This window comes from Carassius gibelio, chromosome B25, assembly GCF_023724105.1.
Source record: "Carassius gibelio isolate Cgi1373 ecotype wild population from Czech Republic chromosome B25, carGib1.2-hapl.c, whole genome shotgun sequence".
NCBI lineage: Eukaryota > Metazoa > Chordata > Actinopteri > Cypriniformes > Cyprinidae > Carassius > Carassius gibelio.
In genome coordinates, this window is record NC_068420.1 from 7,611,923 (window position 1) to 7,638,114 (window position 26,192).

Here is a 26,192-nt window from a genome sequence, read left to right on the forward strand (position 1 = left end):
ATGGATGTTGTCTCCATGGGGACTGTGAGGATGTCCCAGGTGTGGATGCAGAGATGGGTCGTCCTGCTGATGGGTCTGCAGTTAGTACAAGCAGGTAAGCAGAATAAAATAAGTTAAATAAGTAAAAAATCAAATCCTTAAAATGCCTTTCAAAATATCATTTAAAAACCTCTTTCTATCTTTAAGGCTTCATGGAGGATTATGGGGATTTTATGAAGGATCCAACGGACTTTACAACCTGGCCGCCAACAACAACAACAGGTGAATATTTAATTGTAGTTATGGATTATATGAGTGTGTACTGACCAAGAACCATCAGATCCGTCAGAAGAAGTAAACCTAAACCTTTTGTATAAGTAATTTCAAATATATTTAATCAAAGTATTCCAGTTTAAATTTGTCATCCATCAAAAATAATACATAGACTGATAACAGTAAAGTTAAAACTCAAAATTTTTGATTAAAATTTATATTTTATATAAAAAACTTTAATATTATAAAACATTTATATTAACCAACTTACAAGATTTGACATTTGACAACTGTAACACTAATAATGGAATAGAAAACTGAACTCATAATTTCAGTCTTTAATATATGTAACATTCTTTCAGTCAAAGTTTCTAATAATGAATAGAGTAAAAGTTTAAGTGGTATGCGCATTATAATTGCAAAACATAATTTAGGCCAAAAATTTTTTTTTCAGAAATATTTGTAAATATTAGATTTATAAGACATTTTGAGGTGCATTATTTTTTCAGTGGGTAAATATGACTTTTGTAACACTGTCACACTATATCCATCTACCTTATAACATTTTTATTAGGATAGTTTTCTCTTTTTTTTCAAACAAATGTGTTTCATTAAAAATGAAAACTGTTTTTCTTTTTGTCTGTTATATTTAGTGTTCCCAATGACGACTGTGATGGTAACAAAAGGTATTAAGCAGTTCTTACAATTCGGAGAACTAAATTGTGTAGTTTTGCTCACTGAAAGTACTTATCACAGATTAGAGATTTAAAAACTGTCTCTCTTGGTTTAGTTGAACCAAATCCTGATCATCAATCCACGGTCTGCAGCACATGGGGAAATTTCCACTTCAAGACCTTTGATGGTCAATTCTTTCAAGTGCCAGACACGTGCAACTATGTTCTGACAGTGATGTGTGACACTGCCACATCTGATTTTAACATCCAAATGCAAAGAGAGACTGTGAATGGTTCGATCACTTTCAACACAGTCACAATAAAACTGCAGGGAACAGTCATCAAAATCACTAATGGCGACATCACCATGGATGATAATGTGTGAGTTGATTTTTATTTCATTTTTACCTGATTTATTCTAGCGTCAGTCTTCTTTACACTGTCAATTAAAAGTCAATTAAAATGTAAATTAATTTAGAAGCAACATAATATTAGTGCTTCTAAAATGTAAAATGGTGAAAATAGTACTTAAAATGATACTACAATTATAAACATTTTGCCTAGAATCTTAAAGATGAGCATTTTTCAATTATATGACTGCATCTTAAAAATGCAAAAATGTTTGGTTGAAATTCGTAACACTTTCTTTTACAGGGTGTCGATTCCAATCAGTCAGAATGGAATTAAAATTGAAGGAACCCCAACAAGTATTAAAGTTTCCAAATATGGAATGACTGTCTTCTGGGAAGAAGACAACTCTATATTGGTATGATTTAATCAAATCGTCATGTTTAACTGTGGTTATTGTAATACTTGTAATGAATATGTGATACTACAAGCCAAATAAGAGTTCAAACTGATTTGATTAAATCTGATGATAGCAGTAAAAAAAACAAAACAAAGCGAACCAAATAAAGTGCAGGAGAATTCCAGCACAGGTTCTTGTTTAGTATGTGCCATGATTAATCCATAACCCTATAATGAAATCAGACACACCCTTTAAGCAATCATATTTGTTTGCACACAATAACTAAGACTAGGAAAACTAAACATCAAACAGGATATCAGTTCTACTAATCACAAAGCAAATATGAATTGTCTAAATAAGCCATAGTGAACCAACAGGTTTTGCAGATGTTTCTGACAGCTCAGTGTTGATTTTAAGTGTGTTTGCATGCTCATATATTTTAGAAATAAATAAACATTTGGACAGACTCGGTTTTGAGAAAATAAATTGTATAAACAGTATCTTGTTATATGATGCTCCCTAGATTGAACTTGCAGAGAAGTACCAAGGTCAGACCTGTGGACTCTGTGGAAACTACAACGGCAACAAGAATGACGATATCCCTAAAAGCGGTAAACCTGATGTTTCAATTAAATGACATAATAAACTTTTGCTTTAGATCTTCTTTTGAATGCCAGACAAAATATCAAATAAATAAATCCTTCTCAGGCCTAGACACCTGGAAGGTTTCCACACCAACTGAATCCTGCGAGGACGTTACACTTCCTCCTGGGGATCAGTGCGACCAGGTATGTGACAAAGTTTTCGGAGCAATATATTTTACAATTAAAAAAGTTGCCAATTTCACTGAACTAAATTGACTGTTTTCTATTTATTCAACTGATTCACTCATTTGCCAATTAAATTCTTATTTAAATTTTTTATATAGCACATAAGTGTTTGCCAGCAGTATCTCAGCAGTCCAGGGTTTGCCGACTGTCAAAATGTGATGGACATGAGTTCATTTGAAAAAGCTTGTGTAGACGACCTGTGTCAGTGTTACGGAAATTACGACTGTCTCTGCCACACGCTCACAGAGATTTCACGACAATGCACTCATGCTGGAGGAAAACCAGGAACATGGAGGACAGAACAGCTCTGTCGTGAGTTTCATTTCTGGAAAACAATTTTTAAAAATCACTAGGAATAATATGATAATACCACCACAACACCTACAGCTCACTAGAACTTAATATTAGAACTTGCAGACTCTATGGGTATGATTCAAGTAAATATATAAATAACATTAAGCGAGTGAATTATGAATAATAATTCATTCATTTTCAAGGATCTGAAACAAGTTTTCAATATTACTGTAGTATAAAAGTTGTGATATAGTCGGATGTGTTTGATATACTAATTGTGTTATTCTGTGGAGCAGCAAAGACGTGTCCTCTGAACTTGCAATACATGGAGTGTGGGAGTCCGTGCAAGAACACCTGCTCAAATCCGACCGCAAGTCTACTGTGTAAAGAACACTGTGTGGATGGCTGTTTCTGCCCTGAAGGTAATTTCACACCATATCAAGAGTCAAACACTTGCATATTTAAAACTGTTATTTTAAAGCCACTTTTTCCTCTTAATAAATGGTATCATGATTCTTTTTGTAAAGGCACCGTGGAAGATGACATTGGTCAGAATGGCTGTGTTCCTGTGAACGAGTGCCCTTGTGATCATAACGGTGCACTATATCAGTCAGGAGAGTCTTACACACAAGCTTGCAAAAAATGGTAACAATTTTATAATTTAAATATTTTAAATTCACTTTTAATACCACTACATATTTCCCCATTCTAATACTGCTTCTGTACTGTGTCAGTGTGTGCGTCGCTGGACACTGGACTTGTACATACCTGGAATGTCCCGGAATCTGCTCTGTTGTTGGAGGGTCTCACGTCACCACTTATGATGGAAAGACCTTCACCTTCAGTGGCAACTGTGACTACATCCTCACTAAGGTCTGTTAGTACAGCAGATGATCCAGATGTTTTCTGTCAGGGCTAGATACATTAAAGCCTCCACTTACACATTTATTCATATGGTTTATATAACAACTTCATATATAAAAACTTCTGACATTATAAAGTTTTCCATTCTCCTGTATGTAATACACACTATATAACTTTGAGGTTCTTACAATCATTTCTTTCATTCCAGCACTCTAATGACAGTGATATTGCTGTTGTGGGAAACCTGGCCAAGTGTGATCCGGCCCGAACAGACACATGTCTAAATTCAGTTACCCTTGTAATTTCGGGGACCACTGTAAGGACTGAGTTCATATTTTTAATTTTTCTATTGTCTATGATCAGAATGATACACTTGCTTTCAGCATAGTGCAGAATACATAAAGCATTCTTCAGCACTATTTTTCTTACAAAATCCTGCAAGATGCAATTACAAAACATATTTTGTTTTAACAGATTAGTTTTGCCTCCAATGGTGTTGTGACACTGGATGGAAACAGTCCATATAAGCTTCCTGCCACCACAGGTGGGTTGACACCCTATTAAGTATATTACCATAACAATTGGCACCAATGACTAGATGTCCTGATTTACCCACCTATTTAATTGTCCCAGGTCCTGTGAGCATCTTTCAGCCCACTTCCTCTTTCATCATTGCTGATATGAGGAGTCTTCGTCTAGAGATTCAGTTAGCTCCAGTCATGCAGTTGTATATTGTAGCCAGCACTGAAGAGAAAGGAAAGATGAGTGGTGAGTTTTGTCCATAAATAAATTTATTGACACACACACACACACACAGATATATATATATATATTGCTAGGGAAGGAAGAAAGAGTAAAAATGTAAGATTTATAAAACTGTTACAGTATAATGATTTAAAATGTAAATGTATGACCCTTCAAAAATGCATTAGTGTATAGTGAATTAATTAAAGGCATTGTATTTTTAATTCTACACCTTTCTTCATTCAGGTCTATGTGGAAACTATAATGATGTCCAATCAGATGATTTCAAAACAGAGTCTGGTATCATAGAGGGCACACCAATAACGTTTGTCAACTTTTGGAAGAAAAACCCATATGGTTGTCCAGATATTGAAAACACATTTGACAACCCCTGTAGCTTGAGTGTGGACACAGGTACACAATATTACAAACATTTAAAGAAATTCATAAATAAATATATAAAAGTCATTAATATATGTGATTATTCAACTTGCAAACATTACAGAACTCTCTTTACTCTTTCCATTCAGAAAAACCTGCTAAAGACTGGTGTTCCCGTCTTACAAACAGCAGCGGAGTCTTTTCCGCATGTCATTCAGAAATATGTCCTGAGATTTTCTACCAAGTGTGTATTTATGCACTGAACACTCGTCTATTTTGAAATTAACAATATATATCTATGAATTACATATAATTGAATATGGGTTTCATCCTATGCAGTGGTGTGTCTATGACACCTGCAAATGTGCAGATATTAGGAAGTGTATGTGTGCGGCTGTGTCCAACTATGCCCACGCCTGTGCTGCCAGAGGAATCATTCTCCAGGGATGGATGGATTCTGAACCCTGTGGTGAGAATACTTGCTTGTAGAGTTCAACAGAATTCATGCATTTGAATCACATTCCGCAGAATTTGAAAATAATGAAACAATGAGTCATAATAAAAATGTATTTATCCGTGCACAGTATCTGAGTGTTCAGAAAACATGAAGCACTCCTACGGTGTGTCCAGCTGTGGCAACACCTGCCGCTCTCTCAATGAACCAAACAACACCTGCCCAGGGTCCTTCACCCCAGTAGACGGCTGCGTCTGTTCTGAGGGAACCTACCTTAATGAAGTTGGCAGTTGTGTGCCTGCCCACCAGTGTCCTTGTTACGAAGGCAACCAGGTCATAGAACCATCGGCAACATCCAACATAGACGGTGTTGTATGGTATGAATTCTTCATCCTATAAACAATGCATTCTTGTTAGACTACCAATTGATAACTCTTGTCTTGACAACCATCAGTAACTCCTGATTTGTCATATTATAGCACCTGTACGCTTGGAAAATTGCACTGCTCCAGTAAGGAAGGTAAGTTGGAATGTAATTCTGAAATAGCGCTTGTAAAATTCAAACTTGAGTCATCAGTGTTGAAGATTCCCACTTTTCATACATTTGACTGTTTTTAGACTGTGTGGCTCCAATGGTCTACTTCAAATGCTCAAATTATGAACCTGGAACAAAAGGGACAGAGTGTCAGAGGACCTGTCAGAACCAAGACCTAAGCAACTGCGTGAGTTTGGATGAGGAAAAGACAAAAACATTACTTAGCAATTAGCAGTTTCCAGTTTTCCAGTAGTAATTGTTTTTGTTGCCACAAAATAATTTTGTAAAAGCATAGCTAGGCTTACCAATGCTGGTCCTTCTTGGTTTGTTTTGTCTGTAGGTGAGTACTGGGTGTGTATCAGGGTGTATGTGTCCAGATCACCTTCTGGCTGATGGAAAAGGTGGGTGTGTGGAGAGGACAAACTGCACCTGTGTCCACAACGGACTCAGCTATTCACCTGGAGAGCAAGTTCAAGAGGACTGTAACACCTGGTGAGCTAGCACTGATAGAAGTAAAAAAATAAATTACAGCTACCATCACAACATATGCAACTTTTTCTCCATCCCCCAAAAAATAAGTAATTTTAAAAACATTGCAAGATTCCTACTCTGCAGTCTCACTGAGAAACATACAACATTAAAGGGTTAATCTGTGAATTGTTGTCTATATTTCAGCACATGCACAAATGGTATGTGGACATGTACAGATAATGAGTGTTATGGCACCTGTACTATCTATGGTGAAGGTCATTTCATGACTTTCGATGGCAAGAAATATTCTTTCCCTGGAGACTGTGAACACATCTTGGCCCATGTATGTTTTTCTTTGAATTATTTGGCTTCTTACCTAGTAAAAAAATAAATAAAATCTGGTCTGACACACAGTTCATGTGCAACCCCTTTAGGATAATTGCAATAATGAACAGAGTCCATATTCTCTACGCCTGGTCACAGAGAACATCCCCTGTGGCACCAGTGGCACCATTTGCTCCAAATCCATTAGTCTTTCCTTTGGGGTGAGTTTATTTCATAGTGCGAAATCAGCTTGAGCATACTTTAAACATATGTTAAAATCTGGAATATGATAATATATTTATGCAGACATTGTTTGCTTAAAGATAATTGCATGTCACTAACTATTTAAATCCTGCAGAGATACAAGATGATTTTATCAGAGGAGAATGGGATCAAAGTTGTTGAAAGCAATGGCACTGATTACCTGTATCAAATCCATACTGCTGGAATATACAATGTCATAGAGGTCAAAGGTCTTTTGAACTTAATCTGGGACAATAAAACGAGTCTGATGCTCCAACTCCATCCTAAATTTAAGGTAAGCATTACCTCTAAATGCACAAATCACAAAACCATCCTCTACACCTTTGTGTTCATCCATTTACCTTAATACCCACATGATCTCTGTGGCAGGGCAAGGTGTGTGGACTGTGTGGAAACTTTGACGGTAATGCGAACAATGACTTTGTGAAGCATGATGGAGAAGAGGTCACTGATGCAGTGGCATTTGGAAACAGCTGGAAGGTAAATCCCAGCTGTCCAGAAGTGAGCAACTTGATGAATCCATGTGAAAAAAATCCACATCGGCGTGCCTGGGCTATCAAACAATGCAGCATCATCACAAGCCCTGTTTTTACAGACTGCCATTCACGTGTAAGTAAAAAATTATAATTCTTGTGCATTTTGAAAATTCTTGGTCTTCTGAAATTTATATTTAAATGATTTCTTGTCTCTAGGTGGATTCTGGTCCGTACTATGATGCCTGCGTAAGAGACACCTGTGCATGTGACAGTGGGGGTGACTGTGATTGTTTCTGTACTGCAGTGGCAGCTTATGCTGCTCAATGTCGTAAAAAAGGAGCTTGTGTGGCATGGCGGAGCCCAAGCATATGTCGTAAGTCCAAGTATTGTAATAAAATTGTGTTCAATGCAGTCAGAATTCCCCATATGCAGATCTATATGAAATGTGGAACTCAGAATACAGATTTATGCAGAAAAAGTGTATTTTGTCATTATCCTCTATTATTTGACCTCTTATAAACATTGTCATACTGCTGACTGAAGTAATTGTTCTTGCAGCTTTATTCTGTGATTACTACAACAGTCCTCCAGATGAATGTGAATGGCACTATAGAACCTGTGGATCCACCTGCATGAAAACTTGCAGTAACCCGTCGGGAAATTGTTCTAATCAAATTCCTCTTCTAGAAGGTATGAAATAATCTTTTAATCATTTACAGGGTAAATATAGTCCAAACAACAGAGAACATTATGATGAGTGAATTGTTAATATATTAATAATGTTTCTTTAGATTCAACAAAACACTGAGTTAATTGAAATTTATTTTTTGTTTATTCCTTCTTGCCATTTATTATTATCTTAGGTTGTTTTCCTCGGTGCCCCTTAGAAAGGCCTTTTCTGAGGGAAGACACAAGGAAATGTGTTACGGAGGCAGAATGTCTTTCTCTGTGTACCTATGATGGGAAAGTATACACTACTGGACAAGTGGTGTACGATACCTCAGATGGGAATGGCACATGTTTTACAGCTGTGTGTGATTTTAATGGCATGATAATAAGAAATATTTACCCATGTGTGACAATAACCACGCCATTCACTTTCACATCTCCACCACAAACCACTAAAACAACAATTATAATAACAGTTACAAAGTCAGTTACAGGAGTTTCTACTACTGCTGTTACTGCTGGAACAACACTCACAGAAACACCACCTCCGACACGAACAGAAACGCCATCAACAGCAACAACAACCGCTGGTCGACCAACACCTACATCACCAGGAGTTTCTACTACTGCTGTTACTGTTCCAACACCATCTACAGAAACACAACCTCCAACAGGAACCAAAACACCATCCACAGTTGCTACAACTTCTGGCACACCAAAATCAACCAGAGTTTCTACTACTGCTGAAACAGCACGCACAGAAACACCCCCTCCGCCACGAACAGAAACGCCATCAACATCAACAACAACCACTGGTCGACCAACACCTACATCACCAGGAGTTTCTTCTACTGCTGTTACTGCTCCAACACCATCTACAGAAACACAACCTCCATCAGGAACCAAAACACCATCCACAGTTGCTACAACTGCTGGCACACCAACACCAACATCACAAATAATTTCTACTACTGCTGTTACTACTAAAACACCACTGACCGAAACGCCACCTCCGAAAAGAACAGAATCATCATCAACTACAACTGTTGGTCCAACGACACCTACATCACCAGGAGTTTCTACTACTGCTGTTACTGCTTCTACTCCATCTACAGAAACACAACCTCCCACAGGAACCAAAACACCCTCCACAGCTGCTACAACTGCTGGTACACCAACATCACCCAGAGTTTCTACTACTGCTGTTACTTCGCCAACACCATCTACAGAAACAAAACCCCCCAAAGCAACAGAAACACCATCCACAGCTACCACAACTGCTGGTACACCAAAACCAACATCACCAGAAATTTCTACTACTGCTGTTACTGCACCAACACCATCTACAGAAACAAAACCTCCAACAGGAACCAAAACACCATCCACAGTTGCTACAACTTCTGGCACACCAACATCAACCAGAGTTTCTACTACTGCTGAAACAGCACGCACAGAAACACCACCTCCGACACGAACAGAAACGCCATCAACATCAACAACAACCTCTGGTCGAACAACACCTACATCACCAAGAGTTTCTACTACTGCTGTTACTGCTCCAACACCATCTACAGAAACACAACCTTCAACAGGAACCAAAACACCATCCACAGCTACCACAAGTGCTGGTACACCAAAACCAACATCACCGGAAATTTCGACTACTGCTGTTACTGCTGGAACAACACTCACAGAAACACCACCGCCGACACGAACAGAAACACCATCAACAGCAACTACAACCGCTGGACGACCAACACCTACATCACCAGGAGTTTCTACTACTGCTGTTACTGCTCCAACACCATCTACAGAAACACAACCTCCAACAGGAACCAAAACACCATCCACAGTTGCTACAACTGCTGGCACACCAACATCACAAATAATTTCTACTACTGCTGTTACTACTAAAACACCACTGACCGAAACGCCACCTCCGACACGAACAGAAACGCCATCAACAGCAACAACAACCGCTGGTCGACCAACACCTACATCACCAGGAGTTTCTACTACTGCTGTTACTGCTCCAACACCATCTACAGAAACACAACCTCCAACAGGAACCAAAACACCATCCACAGTTGCTACAACTGCTGGCACACCAACATCAACCAGAGTTTCTACTACTGCTGAAACAGCACGCACAGAAACACCACCTCCAACACGAACAGAAACACCATCAACAGCAACAAGAACCACTGTTCGACCAACTCCTACATCACCAGGAGTTTCTACTACTGCTGTTATTACTCAAACGCCATCTACAGAAACACAACCTCCCATAGAAACCAAAACACCATCCACAGTTGCTACAACTGTTGGTACACCAACACCGACATCACAAATATTTTCTACTACTGCTGTTACTACTAAAACACCACTGACTGAAACTCCAACACCGAAAAGAACAGAATCGCCATCAACAGCAACTACAACTGTTGGTCCACCGACACCTACATCACCAGGAGTTTCTACTACTGCGATTACTGCTTCTACTCCTTCTACAGAAACAAAATCTTCCAAAGGAACAGAAACACCATCCACAGCTACCACAACTGCTGGTACACAAACACCAACTCCAAAACGAACAGAAATGCCATCAACATCAACAACAACCTCTGGTCGAACAACACCTACATCACCAGGAGTTTCTACTACTGCTGTTACTGCTCCAACACCATCTACAGAGACACAACCTCCCACAGGAACCAAAACACCATTCACAGCTACCACAACTGCTGGTACACCAAAACCAACATCACCAGAAATTTCTACTACTGCTGTTACTGCTGGAACAACACTCACAGAAACACCACCTCCAACACGAACAGGAATGCCATCAACAGCAACAGCAACCACTGGTCGACCAACTCCTACATCACCAGGAGTTTCTACTACTGCTGTTACTACTCAAACGCCATCTACAGAAACACAACTTCCCATAGGAACCAAAACACCATCCACAGCTGCTACAACTGTTGGTACACCAACACCGACATCACAAATATTTTCTACTACTTCTGTTACTACTAAAACACCACTGACCGAAACTCCAACACCGAAAAGAACAGAATCGCCATCAACAGCAACTACAACTGTTGGTCCAGCGACACCTACATCACCAGGAGTTTCTACTACTGCTGTTACTGCTTCTACTCCTTCTACAGAAACAAAATCTACCAAAGGAACAGAAACACCATCCACAGCTACCACAACTGCTGGTACACCAAAACCTACATCACCAGAAATTTCTACTACTGCTGTTACTGCTGGAACAAAACTTACAGAATCACCAACTCCAAAACTAACAGAAATGCCATCAACATCAACAACAACCTCTGGTCGAACAACACCTACATCACCAGGAGTTTCTACTACTGCTGTTACTACTGAAAAACCAATCACAGAAACACCACCTACGACACAAACAGAACCATCAACGACAACAACATCTGCTGGTCCACAAACACCTACATCACCAGGAGTTGCTACTACTGCTGTTACTGCTCCTACTCCATCTACAGAAGTACCACCTCCAACAGGAACTGAAACACCTTCAACAGCAACTACAACTGCTGGTACACCAACACCAACATCACAAGAAATTTCTACTACTGCTGTTACTACTGAAACACCAATCACAGAAACATCCCCTCCGACACAAACAGAACCATCAACAACAACAACAACTGCTGGTCCACCAACACCTACATCACCAGGAGTTTCTACTACTGCTGTTACTGGTCCTACTCCATCTACAGAAGTACCACCTCCAACAGGAACTGAAACACCTTCAACAGCAACTACAACTGCTGGTACACCAACACCAACATCACAAGAAATTTCTACTACTGCTGTTACTACTGAAACACCAATCACAGAAACACCCCCTCCGACACAAACAGAACCATCAACGACAACAACAACTGCTGGTCCACCAACACCTACATCACCAGAAGTTTCTACTACTGCTGTTACTGCTCCTACTCTATCTACAGAAGCACCACCTCCAACAGGAACTGAAACACCATCAACAGCAACTACAACTGCTGGTACACCAACACCAACATCACCAGAAATTTCTACTACAGCTGTTACTACTGAATCACCAATCACAGAAACACCACCTCTGACACAAACAGAACCATCAACGACAACAACAACTGCTGGTCCACCAACACCTACATCACCAGGAGTTTCTACTACTGCTGTTACTGCTCCTACTCCATCTACAGAAGCACCACCTCCCACAGGAACTGAAACACCATCAACAGCAACTACAACTCTTGGAACACCAACATCACCAGAAATGTCTACTACTGCTGTTACTACAAAAACACCAATCACAGAAACACCCCCTCCGACACAAACAGCACCATCTACGACAACAACAACAGCTGGTCCACCAACACCTACATCACCAGGAGTTTCTACTAAGGCTGTTACTGCTCCTACTCCATCTTCAGAAGCACCACCTCCCACAGGAACTGAAACACCATCAACAGCAACTACAACTGCTGGTACACCAACACCAACATCACAAGAAATTTCTACTACTGCTGTTACTACTGAAACACCAATCACAGAAACACCCCCTCCGACACAATCAGAAGTATCAACGACAACAACAACTGCAGGTCCACCAACACCTACATCACCAGGAGTTACTACTACTGCTGTTACTGCTCCTACACCATCTACAGAAGCACCACCTCCCACCGGGACTGAAACACCATCAACAGCAACTACAACTGCTGGTACACCAACACCAACATCACAAGAAATTTCTACTACTGCTGTTACTACTGAAACACCAATCACAGAAACATCCCCTCCGACACAAACAGAACCATCCACATCAACAACAACTGCTGGTCCACCAACACCTACATCACCAGGTGTTTCTACTACTGCTGTTACTGCTCCTACTCCATCTACAGAAGCACCACCTCCCACAGGAACTGAAACACCATCAACTGCTGTTACTGCTCCTACTCCATCTACAGAAGCACCACCTCCCACAGGAACTGAAACACCATCAACAGCAACTACAACTGCTGGTACACCAACACCAACATCACAAGAAATTTCTACTACTGCTGTTACTACTGAAACACTGATCACAGAAACACCACCTCCGACACAAACAGAACCATCAACAACAACAACAACTGCTGGTCCACCAACACCTACATCACCAGGAGTTTCTACTACTGCTGTTACTGCTCCTACTCCATCTACAGAAGCACCACCTCCCACAGGAACTGAAACACCATCAACAGCAACTACAACTGCTGGTACACCAACACCAACATCACAAGAAATTTCTACTACTGCTGTTACTACTGAAACACCAATCACAGAAACACCCCCTCCGACACAATCAGAAGTATCAACGACAACAACAACTGCAGGTCCACCAACACCTACATCACCAGGAGTTTCTACTACTGCTGTTACTGCTCCTACTCCATCTACAGAAGCACCACCTCCCACCGGGACTGAAACACCATCAACAGCAACTACAACTGCTGGTACACCAACACCAACATCACAAAAAATTTCTACTACTGCTGTTACTACTGAAAGACCAGTCACAGAAACACCACCTCCGACACAAACAGAACCATCAACGACAACAACAACTGCAGGTCCACCAACACCTACATCACCAGGAGTTACTACTACTGCTGTTACTGCTCCTACAACATCTACAGAAGCACCACCTCCCACAGGAACTGAAACACCATCAACAGCAACTACAACTGCTGGTACACCAACACCAACATCACAAGAAATTTCTACTACTGCTGTTACTACTGAAACACCAATCACAGAAACATCCCCTCCGACACAAACAGAACCATCAACTACAACAACAACTGCTGGTCCACCAACACCTACATCACCAGGTGTTTCTACTACTGCTGTTACTGCTCCTACTCCATCTACAGAAGCACCACCTCCCACAGGAACTGAAACACCATCAACTGCTGTTACTGCTCCTACTCCATCTACAAAAGCACCACCTCCCACAGGAACTGAAACACCATCAACAGCAACTACAACTGCTGGTACACCAACACCAACATCACAAGAAATTTCTACTACTGCTGTTACTACTGAAACACCAATCACAGAAACATCCCCTCCGACACAAACAGAACCATCAACTACAACAACAACTGCTGGTCCACCAACACATACATCACCAGGTGTTTCTACTACTGCTGTTACTGCTCTTACTCCATCTACAGAAGCACCACCTCCCACAGGAACTGAAACACCATCAACAGCAACTACAACTGCTGGTACACCAACACCAACATCACAAGAAATTTCTACTACTGCTGTTACTACTGAAACACCAATCACAGAAACACCACCTCCGACACAAACAGAACCATCAACAACAACAACAACTGCTGGTCCACCAACACCTACATCACCAGGAGTTTCTACTACTGCTGTTACTGCTCCTACTCCATCTACAGAAGCACCACCTCCCACAGGAACTGAAACACCATCAACAGCAACTACAACTGCTGGTACACCAACACCAACATCACAAGAAATTTCTACTACTGCTGTTACTACTGAAACACCAATCACAGAAACACCATCTCCGACACAAACAGAACCATCAACAACAACAAGAACTGCTGGTCCACCAACACCTACATCACCAGGAGTTTCTACTACTGCTGTTACTGCTCCTACTCCATCTACAGAAGCACCACCTCCCACAGGAACTGAAACACCATCAACAGCAACTACAACTGCTGGTACACCAACACCAACATCACAAGAAATTTCTACTACTGCTATTTCTACAGAAACACCAATCACAGAAACACCACCTCCGACACAAACAGAACCATCAACAACAACAAGAACTGCTGGTCCACCGACACCTACATCTCCAGAAGTTTCTACTACTGCTGTTACTGCTCCTACTCCATCTACAGAAACACCACCTCCCACAGGAACTGAAACACCATCAACAGCAACTACAACTGCTGGTACACCAACACCAACATCACAAGAAATTTCTACTACTGCTGTTACTACTGAAACACCAATCACAGAAACACCACCTCCGACACAAACAGAACCATCAAAAACAACAGCAACTGCTGGTCCACCAACACCTACATCACCAGGAGTTTCTACTACTGCTGTTACTGCTCCTACTCCATCTACAGAAGCACCACCTCCCACAGGAACTGAAACACCATCAACAGCAACTACAACTGCTGGTACACCAACACCAACATCACAAGAAATTTCTACTACTGCTGTTACTACTGAAACACCAATCACAGAAACACCATCTCCGACACAAACAGAACCATCAACAACAACAACAACTGCTGGTCCACCAACACCTATATCACCAGGAGTTTCTACTACTGCTGTTACTGCTCCTACTCCATCTACAGAAGCACCACCTCCCACAGGAACTGAAACACCATCAACAGCAACTACAACTGCTGGTACACCAACACCAACATCACAAGAAAGTTCTACTACTGCTGTTACTACTGAAACACCAATCACAGAAACACCACCTCCGACACAAACAGAACCATCAACAACAACAAGAACTGCTGGTCCACCGACACCTACATCTCCAAAAGTTTCTACTACTGCTGTTACTGCTCCTACTCCATCTACAGAAACACCACCTCCCACAGGAACTGAAACACCATCAACAGCAACTACAACTGCTGGTACACCAACACCAACATCACAAGAAATTTCTACTACTGCTGTTACTACTGAAACACCAATCACAGAAACACCACCTCCGACACAAACAGAACCATCAACAACAACAACAACTGCTGGTCCACCGACACCTACATCTCCAGAAGTTTCTACTACTGCTGTTACTGCTCCTACTCCATCTACAGAAACACCACCTCCCACAGGAAGCAAAACACCATCCACAGCTACTACAACTCTTGGAACACCAACATCACCAGAAATGTCTACTACTGCTGTTACTACAAAAACACCAATCACAGAAACACCCCCTCCGACACAAACAGCACCATCTACGACAACAACAACAGCTGGTCCACCAACACCTACATCACCAGGAGTTTCTACTACTGCTGTTACTGCTCCTACTCCATCTACAGAAGCACCACCTCCCACAGGAACTGAAACACCATCAACAGCAACTACAACTGCTGGTACACCAACACCAACATCACAAGAAATTTCTACTACTGCTTTTACTACTGAAACACCAATCACAGAAACACCCCCTCCGACACAATCAGAAGTATCAACGACAACAACAACTGCAGGTCCACCAACACCTACATCACCAGGAGTTTCTACTACTGCTGTTACTGCTCCTACTCCATCTACAGAAGCACCACCTCCCACAGGAACTGAAACACCATCAACAGCAACTACAACTGCTGGTACACCAACACCAACATCACAAGAAATTTCTACTACTGCTGTAACTACTGAAACACCAATCACAGAAACATCCCTTCCGACACAAACAGAACCATCAACTACAACAACAACTGCTGGTCCACCAACACCTACATCACCAGGTGTTTCTACTACTGCTGTTACTGCTCCTACTCCATCTACAGAAGCACCACCTCCCACAGGAACTGAAACACCATCAACTGCTGTTACTGCTCCTACTCCATCTACAGAAGCACCACCTCCCACAGGAACTGAAACACCATCAACAGCAACTACAACTGCTGGTACACCAACACCAACATCACAAGAAATTTCTACTACTGCTGTTACTACTGAAACACTAATCACAGAAACACCACCTCCGACACAAACAGAACCATCAACAACAACAACAACTGCTGGTCCACCAACACCTACATCACCAGGAGTTTCTACTACTGCTGTTACTGCTCCTACTCCATCTACAGAAGCACCACCTCCCACAGGAACTGAAACACCATCAACAGCAACTACAACTGCTGGTACACCAACACCAACATCACAAGAAATTTCTACTACTGCTGTTACTACTGAAACACCAATCACAGAAACACCACCTCCGACACAAACAGAACCATCAACAACAACAACAACTGCTGGTCCACCAACACCTACATCACCAGGAGTTTCTACTACTGCTGTTACTGCTCCTACTCCATCTACAGAAGCACCACCTCCCACAGGAACTGAAACACCATCAACAGCAACTACAACTGCTGGTACACCAACACCAACATCACAAGAAATTTCTACTACTGCTGTTACTACTGAAACACCAATCACAGAAACACCACCTCCGACACAAACAGAACCATCAACAACAACAACAACTGCTGGTCCACCAACACCTACATCACCAGGAGTTTCTACTACTGCTGTTACTGCTCCTACTCCATCTACAGAAGCACCACCTCCCACAGGAACTGAAACACCATCAACAGCAACTACAACTGCTGGTACACCAACACCAACATCACAAGAAATTTCTACTACTGCTGTTACTACTGAAACACCAATCACAGAAACACCACCTCCGACAGAAACAGAACCATCAACAACAACAAGAACTGCTGGTCCACCGACACCTACATCTCCAGAAGTTTCTACTACTGCTGTTACTGCTCCTACTCCATCTACAGAAACACCACCTCCCACAGGAACTGAAACACCATCAACAGCAACTACAACTGCTGGTACACCAACACCAACATCACAAGAAATTTCTACTACTGCTGTTACTACTGAAACACCAATCACAGAAACACCACCTCCGACACAAACAGAACCATCAACAACAACAAGAACTGCTGGTCCACCAACACCTACATCACCAGGAGTTTTTACTACTGCTGTTAGTGCTCCTACTCCATCTACAGAAGCACCACCTCCCACAGGAACTGAAACACCATCTACAGCAACTACAACTGCTGGTACACCAACACCAACATCACAAGAAATTTCTACTACTGCTGTTACTACTGAAACACCAATCACAGAAACACCACCTCCGACACAAACAGAACCATCAACAACAACAACAACTGCTGGTCCACCAACACCTACATCACCAGGAGTTTCTACTACTGCTGTTACTGCTCCTACTCCATCTACAGAAGCACCACCTCCCACAGGAACTGAAACACCATCAACAGCAACTACAACTGCTGGTACACCAACACCAACATCACAAGAAATTTCTACTACTGCTGTTACTACTGAAACACCAATCACAGAAACACCATCTCTGACACAAACAGAACCATCAACAACAACAAGAACTGCTGGTCCACCAACACCTACATCACCAGGAGTTTCTACTACTGCTGTTACTGCTCCTACTCCATCTACAGAAGCACCACCTCCCACAGGAACTGAAACACCATCAACAGCAACTACAACTGCTGGTACACCAACACCAACATCACAAGAAATTTCTACTACTGCTGTTACTACTGAAACACCAATCACAGAAACACCACCTCCGACAGAAACAGAACCATCAACAACAACAAGAACTGCTGGTCCACCGACACCTACATCTCCAGAAGTTTCTACTACTGCTGTTACTGTTCCTACTCCATCTACAGAAACACCACCTCCCACAGGAACTGAAACACCATCAACAGCAACTACAACTGCTGGTACACCAACACCAACATCACAAGAAATTTCTACTACTGCTGTTACTACTGAAACACCAATCACAGAAACACCACCTCCGACACAAACAGAACCATCAACAACAACAAGAACTGCTGGTCCACCAACACCTACATCACCAGGAGTTTCTACTACTGCTGTTACTGCTCCTACTATATCAACAGAAACACCACCTCCCACAGGAACCGAAACACCATCCACAGCTTCTACAACTCTTGGAACACCAACATCACCAGAAATCTCTACTTCTGCTGTTACTACAAAAACACCAATCACAGAAACACCCCCTCCGACACAAACAGAACCATCAACGACAACAACAACTGCTGGTCCACCAACACCTACACCACCAGGAGTTTATACTACTGCTGTTACTGCTCCTACTCCATCTACAGAAGCACCACCTCCCACAGGAACTGAAACACCATCAACAGCAACTACAACTGCTGGTACACAAACACCAACATCACAAGAAATTTCTACTACTGTTGTTACTACTGAAACACCAATCACAGAAACACCCCCTCTGACACAAACAGAACCATCAACGACAACAACAACTGCTGGTCCACCAACACCTACATCACTAGGAGTTTCTACTACTGGTGTTACTTTTCCTACTCCATCTACAGAAGCACCACCTCCTACAGGAACTGAAACACCATCAACAGCAACTACAACTGCTAGTATACCAACACCAACATCACAAGAAATTTCTACTACTGCTGTTACTACTGAAACACCAATCACAGAAACACCACCTCCGACACAAACAGAACCATCAACGACAACAAGAACTGCTGGTCCACCGACACCTACATCTCCAGAAGTTTCTACTACTGCTGTTACTGCTCCTACTCCATCTACAGAAACACCACCTCCCACAGGAACCGAAACACCATTAACAACTTCTACAACTGCTGGTACACCAACATCACAAGAAATTGCTACAACTGCTGTTACTACTGAAACACCAATAACAGAAACACCACCTCCAACACGAACAGAAACTCCATCAACAGCAACAACAACTGCTGGTCCACCAACACCTACATCACCAGGAGTTTCTACTACTGCTGTTACTGCTCCTACTCCATCTACAGAAACACCACCTCCAACAGGAACCAAAACACCACCCATATTTACTACTACTGCTGGTACACCAACATCACCAGAAGTTTCTACTACTGCTCTTACTGCTACAACATCATCTATAGAAACACTACCTCCCACAGGAACAGAAACACCTCTGACACTATCAGCAATTACTACAACCATTGTTAAATCAACAGTTTTGACAGTAACACCTAAAGTGACAGAAACGCCATCAACCGATTTCACTGTATATACAGAATCAACACCTAAAAGAACACATGGTACATCACCTCAAATTGTCATCACAACAATATGTCACTGTACATTTGCAAATCAAACTTTCCCACCTGGTACGTACTACATGCAATTTTTTACTTAGTTTTTTTATTTGAAAATTTGACAAAAGCATGAACAATTGACATTAATGATGCATGTTCTATTATTCTAACTATAGAGTCAATCATTTACAACAAAACTGATAAAGCAGGCTGGTGCTACTTCGCTTACTGCAACTCCAATTGTGTTAGTGAAATAACACAGAAACCGTGTCCTCAGACTACTACAGTTCCAATTTCAACTGTTCCAAATGACTGTACCAATGTCAACAGAAAGGTTAAAAAGGCACTTTCATGTACAAATTATATTTTCCAAAAAAATATATAATTCTAAGTGAGAACTGAACTGCAATCTTATTTGAATCTTTAACAGAATGGAGAGACATGGAATGAGGAATGTACCACTAAAACCTGCATAAATGGGAATGTTACCACAAGCCCTGTACAGTGTCATCCAGCAGATTCTGTCATACCTACATGTGTCAACGGACTTAAGCCTGAGAAGGTTTATTATAATAATGGCTGCTGCGCTAAGTACGAGTGTCTATGTGAGTTTGATCCATGTGGCAGGAAATTGATAAGTAACACTATCCTTGTATTCTAATTTACCTTAGTTTATCTTGTTTTCTGAAAAACAGGTCGATGCAGTGGCTGGGGTGACCCTCATTACAATACGTTTGATGGAAAATATTATACTTTCCAAGGAAATTGCGACTATGTGTTGGTCCGAGAAATCATTCCAAGACACAATATCAGCGTCTATGTAAAAAATTATTATTGCGATGTTACAAATAATTTTGCTTGTCCAGAGTATGTGACTGTTAAGTACAAATCCTATGAAATCAAGCTAGCAAGTAACAGTAAAGAGATACAGGTAAGTCAGGACTATTTCAGACAAATTTGATCACAAATATTCACATTTTCTTGACACACTGTAATATCCAGAACTTAAAACATTTTCAATGCTAATATCACTTAATACTGCTAACTTGGCATACAGTATATACACTAAAACACTGCAAAAATTTAATTTGAGGGTTAGTACATCTCAAAAACCCTTGTTGTCTACAGGTTTACGTCAATGATGCTGTTAAAGTCCCCACTTTCTTTAATGAAGATTTCAGCATCACTACCTCTGGCATGGCAGTGATTTTGAACATTAATGAAATCAAAACTGAGATTTTAGTCAGTCATCAAGGCTTTGAGATCAATCTCCCGTTCTCCTACTTCCATGGTAATACAGAGGGACAGTGCGGTGAGTACAGTGTGGTGCCCTCGCTGCAATGACTATAACAATGATAAAGAGAATTTCTACTGTGAAACAATGCAACAACTTTCCCAGATTTACAACTTTATTGTAAGTCATTGTCAATTCAAATTTTTAAATTTTGTCAATATTTTTAGGTGTTTGTGACAATGATGCCACAAATGACTGCAGACGTCCCGATGGAACAACTGACCAATCATGTGAGCAAATGGCAGCATTGTGGGTGGACTCCCCAGAATGTGAAAACCCTCGACCACATCCAAGCGAACCTCTTCCTACCTGCACAGCACAAATCTGTGAGGTCATCAAGAGCGAGTAAGGCTAAGCCCAAAACTGTCACACAGTAATTTTGGGATTTCTCCTCCACTTACAGCACCAAATAGAATTGCAACAATATTTAAACACCTCCTCTATCTGCCACTATTCTGCATTTAGATAATTGCACCCATAACACCATTGGAGCCAGAGTTACTCTGTTAAGTCCTCTTGGACTGTTCAAATAAACTGCAATTCCAATTGATACACTTTACCTATAAGTAATTAAAAAGAGATTTCAGAGATAGTGTTTATGACAATTACCTTTTTTGCTGAATGATGATATGCTTAAGTTTACGTTTTCTCCCTAAATTTTGCAGTTTGTTCAAGAGCTGTCATGACACCGTTCCCTATCAAAGCTACTATGAAGCATGTAAATATGATGTGTGCTACAAGAAAAATGACTCCATGGCCTGTGCCAGTGTAGAGGCCTATGCACAGCAATGTGGCCAGCAGTCTATATGTGTGGACTGGAGAGACTCAGCTGACCTTAACGGGCTATGCAGTAAGAATACAGATTTACCCTACCTTAACACAGTGATGCATCTTTTTCTGACTGTATCCTAAATCGCTTGATTTTCTTTGGTCAATAGCATACAAATGTGCTGATCACAAAGTCTTCAAGGCATGTGGGCCTAAAGTTGAAAGAACCTGCAGTACAAGGTAACCACTCTCTACATCAATTAATTTTCATAAGTGGAAATTTAATACAGTATTGTCCAAATTTCACTGCATTAATAACTTTAATGTCACATCTGTTTGACTCACAACCAGATACAATGAGATGTTTGTGGAAGACCAAAGCAAAACCGACCATAAAAAATTCATGGAAGGTTGTTACTGTCCTGAAAACACATATCTAGTTAGTTCAACAACAGACCAGTGCACAGCTACTTGCGGTAAGCGATATTATTTAATTTACTCTATTTGTTATAAATAATGTTTCTTGAAGCCAAAATTTTATCTTTTCCATTCCCCACATATAGACTGCATTGGCCCAGATGGGTTACCAAGACAGGTATGTGTCTTTTAGCAATAGCAGCAAAACCATTCACATTAAATTTTCCAGCAATGTGAACTCAACTCTAGTCCTACCCATACCCCCTTACACATGTGTAAAAACCAGAGCTTAACCATTACAGTACTGCAAAATAATTGCTGTATACAGATAATTTACTCATTCAGTCAAAGGAAAAACTGCATTTGAACACATTCTACCCCATATTAAACCCATATCTTTAACTTACTTCCTCTGCTATAGCCAGGAGAAAAATGGATTGTGAACTGTACAACATACAAATGCTCCACTGAGAGCTTTGGTGTTGTTCAAGAACCTATGAATTGTCCAACCATAGAGCCTTGTGGCCATGAATACAAAAGCATAATTGAAAACTGCTGTCCAACCTGCGGTGAGTAATCAAGTACAATGACAATCAGAGAGCTAAACAGACCAAATTAATTAAACATGATAACAAAACTGACCTCATTCACTGTCCTAGTACAAACTTCTGATCTAACTGTGCATGATTTATCAATTAAAGGTTCATTTTCATCCTTCAGATTACAAATACAACCTCCAAACTTAGAATTTCATCATCCAATTTTGGATGGGGGAAAAATCTAGTTGAATATCTGTAGGAAACTTTTTATTTGAATGTTTAACCACATCAGATTGGAACCACAGTAAAAGAATAAATACAACAATAAAAATGTTTCTGAATAATTACATAATGCATAATTTTGTCTACATAATAATTCCTCTGCCCATTCAGTGTGTGATACCAGCCAGTGTTCTATGAAGTGTGATGTGGGATATGAGTTAGCAGCAAAGATACCTGAGGGCAAATGCTGTCCACCATGTGGTAAGTTTCAAATTTCATACCCAGAAAACTACTATTAAACTTCAAATTACACATATTGTTAACAACTTTTTTTTTTCTACAAAAAAATTAATTATCATTTTATAAAGCTTTTGAAACATTTGGAATTTATACTGAATCAAATTTGATATACCTATATAATAGTTGCGAATTAATTACACTAGCTCATTTTCTGACTGTATTTTTTTTGTTTTATTTTTTTCCATTCAGTGCCCAAAGATGTGTGTGTGCACAATAATACTGAATACCAGGTGAGCTGCTGGGTTCATATGCTCATGCTAACTGCTAACATTAACAAACAGAAAATGTCATAAATATCCTATTTATATCAAATTACTTTATATGTTTTTCACTGTTAAAAAAAAAGGAATCCAGATGAATGTGTAATATTTATCTAAATCCATAAACTTTTGTATAATGGTGGATTCACTTTCTTTTTAGCCTGGAGTTAAAATCCCTACAGAGCCTTGTTTGGAATGTTACTGCCAAATGGATAAAGACCCACAGACCCAACTACATTCTGTTGCATGTGTTAATAAAGTCTGTACACCTTGTGCTGAGGTAAGGATTACAATGTATGCTTATTATTATAATATTAAACATCAGGATAGATTTCTATTATATACTCTAAAATTATCTGAACTTATAGTAAAGCCCTTTTGGACTGGAAGGTTGTTTTGAGTTCTGTTTTCATAGGATCCTACATCGAGTTTCTCTGAAGATTAAGTAAAATTTGATCCAATGTGATATGACCCCTTTAAATTAATTTACTAAAATCTAGTATATTCTTTTGGTTCCCCAAGGGCTTTGAGCGCGTAGAACAAGAAGGAGAGTGCTGCGGAACATGCAAGCAAACCAGCTGCATTTATACTGCACCGGGCAACACCACACATATTCTCCAGGTATATTTTAAAACATTTACACATTTTTCTCCATCTGTCAATTTTAACAGTCAAAAAACCTTTTCTGTATTTCAGTCCTCATGTAGCATGTTTCCCTTTTTCTTTTAGGATGGAGAAGTGAAAAATTACAGTTGTGAGAGTATAACCTGCAGTAAAATTAATGGCTTGTTTGTGACCGAGAAGATCACACCAAAATGCCCTTATTTCAATCCGGATGACTGTGAGCCTGTAAGTCAAATATATCTGGTATACTTTATTCACAGACTATTAATCATCATCAATAATTTATTTATAATAAGCTTCAACAACTTGACTGCTGTATAATTTGGTTTCTATCTACTGATGTTGAAATGTGTGACTGTTTATATATAGGGAACTGAGAGATATGATGCATCTGGATGTTGCAAGATCTGTAAGAAACCATTTAATTATTGTTCATTCACCCGAAATGATTGACCAATAACAAGCAAATATATATAAAATACATAAAACAATGCATCATATGTACAATTCTCAAATTTCTTAGGTGAGCCCAAGATTTGCATTGTTTTGAAGAACATAACCGATGTGAATGTAAATGACTGCAAGTCCATCCAACCCATAGAAGTGACGTCCTGCAGTGGTCACTGTGGTACCCAATCAATGTAAGAGCACTTGCACATATGAAAATTTTTATATGAAAACTTTCATGTGAATAGCGGGTATGGTTACAGCCAATTTCATTTATTTTTAATAGTTTATCAGAAACCATTAATATTCAAAATTTAAAGATTCAAAAATCATCACACATCACATATCGGATAACTCATCATTCTAATAATACAGTGCTATTTTGCTTTACAAAAAATGCTAACAAGCCTGTTCATCTTCAGGTATTCAATGGAAGAGAAGAGCATGAAGCACATCTGTTCTTGTTGCCAAGAGGAGAAAATCAGCCATCGTCAGGTGACGCTGAAGTGTGCCGATGACAGCCAGCGCAATTATGACTATATTTACATTGAGAGCTGCACATGCACTCCTAAAAAATGTATAGACTAGAAGCCCTGAAGACTTGATAAAAGATGCTGATATTAAAGCTTTTCATTTGGTTATTACTTATGTGTACTAAATTACTTAAGACAAGAGATATTTGAAATAAGGAGCATGGCAAGGAATACATGCTTTTATTCTAGGGCTAGGATTTTCACTTTGAATATGGTCTTAAATGTTTAAATTATCTGTAACAAAACTATTTCTTTTCTGTGGTATAATGAGAGTTCTGTATAATTGTGATGAAATAAGTGTATGTTCAACACAATAAAGAAGTAAACCAGCAACACAAAAAAAAGTTCATTGCATTGCATTCATTTTTTTTTTTTTTTTTTTTCAAAAACATTTGACAATTAAGTTCTAGTCTCAAACTCAACTTTGCTTAGAAATGGCTTTTGTGTCCACCAGACAAAGAAAATCTAAGAGGAAAAATTTACAAGCAAAGCAGCTGCAGTCCTCTACTGTAAATGTGCATTTACAGATACTTTATGGGACACAAGATGTATGCATATCCCAAGATCATGTGTCCAAGTCCAAGCCCAAGCCAAACAAAGTAAACCATATGTACTTTATATAACATTATAGGCTGCTATATACACCATATAATACAAAATCAATGGTTAAGTATCTAAAAAGTCATTTAATCAAATTAAATAAATATTGCAACAATACAATATTATAATATTGCCACATATATCACATAACTGCTCTCATGACTGACAATCAA

General features: G+C 40.0%; 1 protein-coding gene across 1 annotated transcript; it reads left to right on the forward strand.

The window, feature by feature from the left end:
* On the forward strand, positions 1-25,757 carry muc5.2 (mucin 5.2). The gene is made up of 54 exons (XM_052597284.1): positions 1-94; positions 187-261; positions 906-938; positions 1,043-1,307; positions 1,581-1,692; positions 2,198-2,285; positions 2,383-2,462; positions 2,603-2,816; positions 3,095-3,220; positions 3,326-3,443; positions 3,533-3,671; positions 3,871-3,978; positions 4,137-4,206; positions 4,296-4,430; positions 4,653-4,820; positions 4,937-5,031; positions 5,127-5,256; positions 5,372-5,618; positions 5,721-5,761; positions 5,860-5,963; positions 6,117-6,268; positions 6,452-6,590; positions 6,682-6,792; positions 6,930-7,109; positions 7,205-7,444; positions 7,528-7,684; positions 7,870-8,001; positions 8,175-8,415; positions 8,506-8,899; positions 9,001-9,383; positions 9,426-9,848; positions 10,125-10,307; positions 10,413-10,967; positions 11,073-11,353; positions 11,511-13,046; positions 13,230-20,087; positions 20,192-20,349; positions 20,446-20,620; positions 20,711-20,946; positions 21,144-21,327; positions 21,477-21,654; positions 21,975-22,159; positions 22,248-22,317; positions 22,429-22,553; positions 22,641-22,672; positions 22,916-23,063; positions 23,427-23,516; positions 23,745-23,785; positions 23,976-24,095; positions 24,338-24,436; positions 24,545-24,664; positions 24,809-24,848; positions 24,963-25,080; positions 25,309-25,757. Exons 1-54 carry the CDS (start codon positions 1-3, stop codon positions 25,472-25,474), a joined length of 16,692 nt encoding a protein of 5,563 aa, XP_052453244.1. The 3' UTR covers positions 25,475-25,757.
* The last annotated feature ends 435 nt before the right edge of the window (positions 25,758-26,192 follow it).